The sequence below is a fragment of the Daucus carota genome, chromosome 2 (assembly GCF_001625215.2).
Source record: "Daucus carota subsp. sativus chromosome 2, DH1 v3.0, whole genome shotgun sequence".
NCBI lineage: Eukaryota > Viridiplantae > Streptophyta > Magnoliopsida > Apiales > Apiaceae > Daucus > Daucus carota.
In genome coordinates this window covers 24,237,618-24,241,746 of record NC_030382.2, presented here as the reverse complement: position 1 = coordinate 24,241,746, position 4,129 = coordinate 24,237,618, and the positions used below count along the sequence as shown (strand labels likewise).

General features: G+C 33.2%; 1 protein-coding gene across 1 annotated transcript; it reads left to right on the top strand.

The window, feature by feature from the left end:
* Positions 1–1,433: 1,433 nt before the first annotated feature.
* LOC108208014 (probable WRKY transcription factor 65) lies at positions 1,434–3,358 on the top strand. Its single transcript, XM_017378482.2, has 3 exons — positions 1,434–1,803; positions 2,135–2,284; positions 2,388–3,358. The coding sequence occupies exons 1-3, from the start codon at positions 1,670–1,672 to the stop codon at positions 2,911–2,913; spliced, it is 810 nt and encodes a 269-aa protein (XP_017233971.1). The 5' UTR covers positions 1,434–1,669; the 3' UTR covers positions 2,914–3,358.
* The last annotated feature ends 771 nt before the right edge of the window (positions 3,359–4,129 follow it).

Sequence of the window (4,129 nt, the reverse complement as noted above, 5' to 3'; positions counted from 1 at the left end):
CATTCATGATCAATGTTTTCTAATCATAGGTTACTTAGAGAGTTAAAAGATATATAAACATAGAATTAATAGCTAGTCATAAAATTTAAAATTTTATTTTTAAAATTCAGGATTAGATGTGAAAATATGAAATCTTTCAAAAATTGTGCGGAACATATTTTCGCGTAAGAATTAAAAATATTGAACTTGATTTATATCTGCCCAAACTGGTTTCATGTTAAAAGTAATTTTAAAAATCTAGATCCGCCTAATACTCTTAAGAATATAAACAATTTGTTTGAAATTATCGCTAAAAATTGTTGTGGTTAATATATAAGATAAATTTTTATTCAGTGGTAGATTATATATATAATTTAAATAATAATTTTTTTGAGTGCGATACTTTTTAAATTTTTAAAAAGAATGAAAGAAATTCTTTTCCAAATAGTATAAGGACCCCTTCCCCTAAAATAAACAACATCAAAAGTTTTCATGAAAAACAACCTATTTGTATTTTACTAGTTACTCCCTCCGTCCCGGTGATTTATATACAAATGGTTTGGACACGGAGACCAAGAAAAAGTGTAAAAAATGAGTAAAGTTAGAGGAAAAATGGGTGAAGTGGTGGGACCCATTTATATTTAATGATAGATTTGAGATAGTGGAGGAAAGTAGTGGGTGTAATAGTGTTTATATTATTATAAAATAAAGATAGCGGAAGAAAGTAGTAGGTGTAATAGTGTTTTATATTATTAAAAGTTACTATTTTTGGAATGTATAGAAATGATGGGACGGCCCAAAAAGGAAACTGTATAGAATTGACTGGGACGGAGGGAGTAATAGTTACTCCTTAACAAAAAACTCTACTAAATACTCAATGTTTTAATTTTTACACATAACTTAAGAGGACTAAAAAGAGACTTACATCTATTTAGAAAGAATTAAATTTAAAGCTTATAATCATATCAAAATTTTGAAATAATAAATATATTTATATTTTTTGTTAGCTTAAACTGCTTACAAAAAGTTAAAATAACAACTAAACTATATAGCAAAAAAAAAAAAAAAGAAAACTAAACCAAGGTTTTTGTTATAAAAGAAAGGCTTTTTTGTTTTTTCAATAGAAAACTTGTCTTGATGTAGTTTTGTGATTAAGCTGAAACGTACCTCGAGAAGTCCATAACCTAAAGATGCCTCAATCCAAAACAAAGATGCGGCCACAGTTAATATTCACATGAGAAAGGTGCTTAAATATCTCGAAAGATCAGATCATTCAACAACTAACTTTAAGGGCACCTTTCACATGACAATATTATAACAAAGCTGATTAAATAATGTAACTTGGATGATACTATAACAATAAAAGTTTAATATTAATATAAGTTGGATTAATTTCGCATTTGCTTGCACGTCCTCTATAAACTATAGAATTGCTCATCTGTCAGCATTCGGTCCCATATAATTAAAAATGAGTCCAGACTTTCACCACCTTCCCCCATTTCTTCATCTCTTTCCTCTCCTAACCACTCTTCATTAACTTCTAAATCATTGAGAGGATTCATACCATTTCAACTTCATCACCTATTTAAGCAAATACTTCCAACTTAGACATATGTTCATGTGTAAATATCTTCAAGTTGGTTCATTATAATTATACAACTTGATCCATCAGAATTTGCAACCTGGTGTTATGGACGGCAGAATCAATCCGTTTGCGCGAGAGCAAGACGACTATGATTATTCACCGGACTATAGCGAAGATTCTCCCCCTTCCGGCCTGTTTAGTGATAGCAAGATGGCTTCTACCTCTTCTCCAAGAAAAAGGTTAGTTTTGGCGGATATTTCAATAAATTAATAGCCAGATTTGCTCATATCACTACAAGAAAAACGGATAAAATACGACTCATATATGTTCTTGTGATATTAATATCGAATTACTCTCTTGCATGTCTTTCACTCCCGTCCACGCTTATATAAGGTAAGTATAGTTTGGTCGATCTTAATTACAATAAAGAGTGTGCAAACATAAATGAGGATGTTTGATACCAAAATATAAGGTCGAAGAAGAAGAACATAAGAATTACTATTAGGGTTTAATATCTTTTTGTAGTGAAATATTGCATGAGAATTGAATTTTTTTTTTAATTTTTTACAGTAGAAGAGGTTTGCAAAAGAGAGTTGTGTCCGTGCCAATCAAGGATGTGGAGGGGTCCAGGCTTAAAGGGGAAATAAGTACTCCCCCATCTGATTCTTGGGCTTGGAGAAAGTATGGTCAAAAGCCTATCAAAGGCTCTCCTTATCCAAGGTATGTACATATTGATTAATCTTGTGAATACTTTAATTTGTTGCTTAAGAGTATTTGATTATATGAAATTAGACTAATCAAGATTTGGCGTGTAATTTGACAGGGCTTATTATCGATGTAGTAGCTCAAAAGGATGTTTAGCAAGAAAACAAGTAGAAAGAAACCGAGCAGACCCAACCATGCTAATGGTGACATATTCTTGTGAACATAACCATCCGTGGCCGGCTTCGAAAAATAATCAAAACCGCAATCGCAATCAGAGCGAGAATCGGACTCAGAACCTCGACAACAATCCTGTCTCTACTGCCACAACAACTCCAGTGAGCATCAGCATTTCGTCGCCAAATGTCACAACTTCAAATTCGGATGACGATCAGATCTCTCCCAATTTCGTCATGGACGAAGAATTCACAAATTTCGATTCGGAATTCGGGTGGTTCACAAATTTCGAAACAACTAATTCTTCCACCTTGCTGGAGTCTCCAACTTCAGCTAGAGATGGGATTCGAGATGCTGACATTGCTACGATTTTTTCGACTAAGGAGGGTGACGAGTCGTTTTTCGCCGATCTCGAGGAGCTGCCGGAGTGCTCATTGGTGTTCGGACGAGGAGTTATCGGTGTTTCATGACACCATTGTGCAGGACCACAGAAGGGTTGCTGAATGTGGACACTTGTAGCCGCCATGCTTGTCTTTGTTTACATGTTGTGACTACTCCGTATCTTTCGGCTTAAGACCACATGAGAGGAAAAAAAGAACGAATTTTCTATGGTGTGCCCATGGGCACACAATAGTCACTAACTCCCATGTGAATACTAATTTTTGATTGGTAGATGAATAATAAATGTTGGTGACCCCCCTGCATTTACACCAATTCCACCAATCAAATGAAGCCATTTTCATGAGAGTTGGTGCTTATTGTGTGCCCTTGGGCACACATTAGAAAGACCGAAAAAAGAAAGATTTCAAGTTCATATAATTGACATTGTTTTTTACTACTTTTTTCTTCAATTTGCCTAGATTTCAGTGTAATTATGATATATTTAATAGAGAAATTTATTCCGGATTTGTCTCATCTCAATGTAAATTACGTAACAAATATTTCCGTTAACTACAATGTTTAAGTTTATCTTCAACTTGCAAATTGCAAATCTTTGATGTGGACAGCTTTTAATGTATTCTTTGGCAGGGTGTTTAATCAGCGTCTTAACTAAATAATTGCCTGATCATTACAAAAGAGCAGGTACGGTAGCTACCTGCCTACTCTTATCCTTTTAACTGGACAATAAAGTCGCAAATTTAGCGACCTGGCATAATTGGACTGGTTGTGTATAAGTTACTACTTTTGTATATTATTTATTCAATTTAGTTTTGACAAATTAAAATCGATCGGATTTTGACTGATATAAATTATGAAAGCTGAAAATTATATTTTTAAATAGGTTGTGATACATGTAATTTCAGTTAAATTGGAATCTTGACTGATCAAAACTCAAAAAAGTTAACAAATACTCCCTCCATCCCAAATTAGATGAGCTCGTTGACTTCGGACAAACACTTTATGGTCCATTGACCGCATATCTACATTATTTATTTTTAAAATTTTCTTTTTGCAAATAAAAATTTAAATTTGAAATTTTCATTTACAAAAGAAAAATCAAAAAAATATATTTCCGAACTAAACGGTCAATACACCTTAAGCTACGTGCCCAAAGTCAACTAGCTCATCTAATTTGGAATGGAGGGAGTATTTTGAAACCACTAGAGTATTAAAGTAGTCAGTCTTGAAAAATCTCCCTGTGTAATTATTAATTAAGACCCTTCGGTTAGCTTCTAGAGATTATTT

Bases quoted from the DNA above. Each gene is read 5' to 3' on its own strand.
- LOC108208014 (XM_017378482.2), top strand. From the start codon at position 1,670: ATGGACGGCAGAATCAATCCGTTTGCGCGAGAGCAAGACGACTATGAT. The intron at 1,804-2,134 runs GTTAGTTTTGGC...AATTTTTTACAG, and splicing joins ACCTCTTCTCCAAGAAAAAG to TAGAAGAGGTTTGCAAAAGA. The intron at 2,285-2,387 runs GTATGTACATAT...GTAATTTGACAG, and splicing joins AAAGGCTCTCCTTATCCAAG to GGCTTATTATCGATGTAGTA.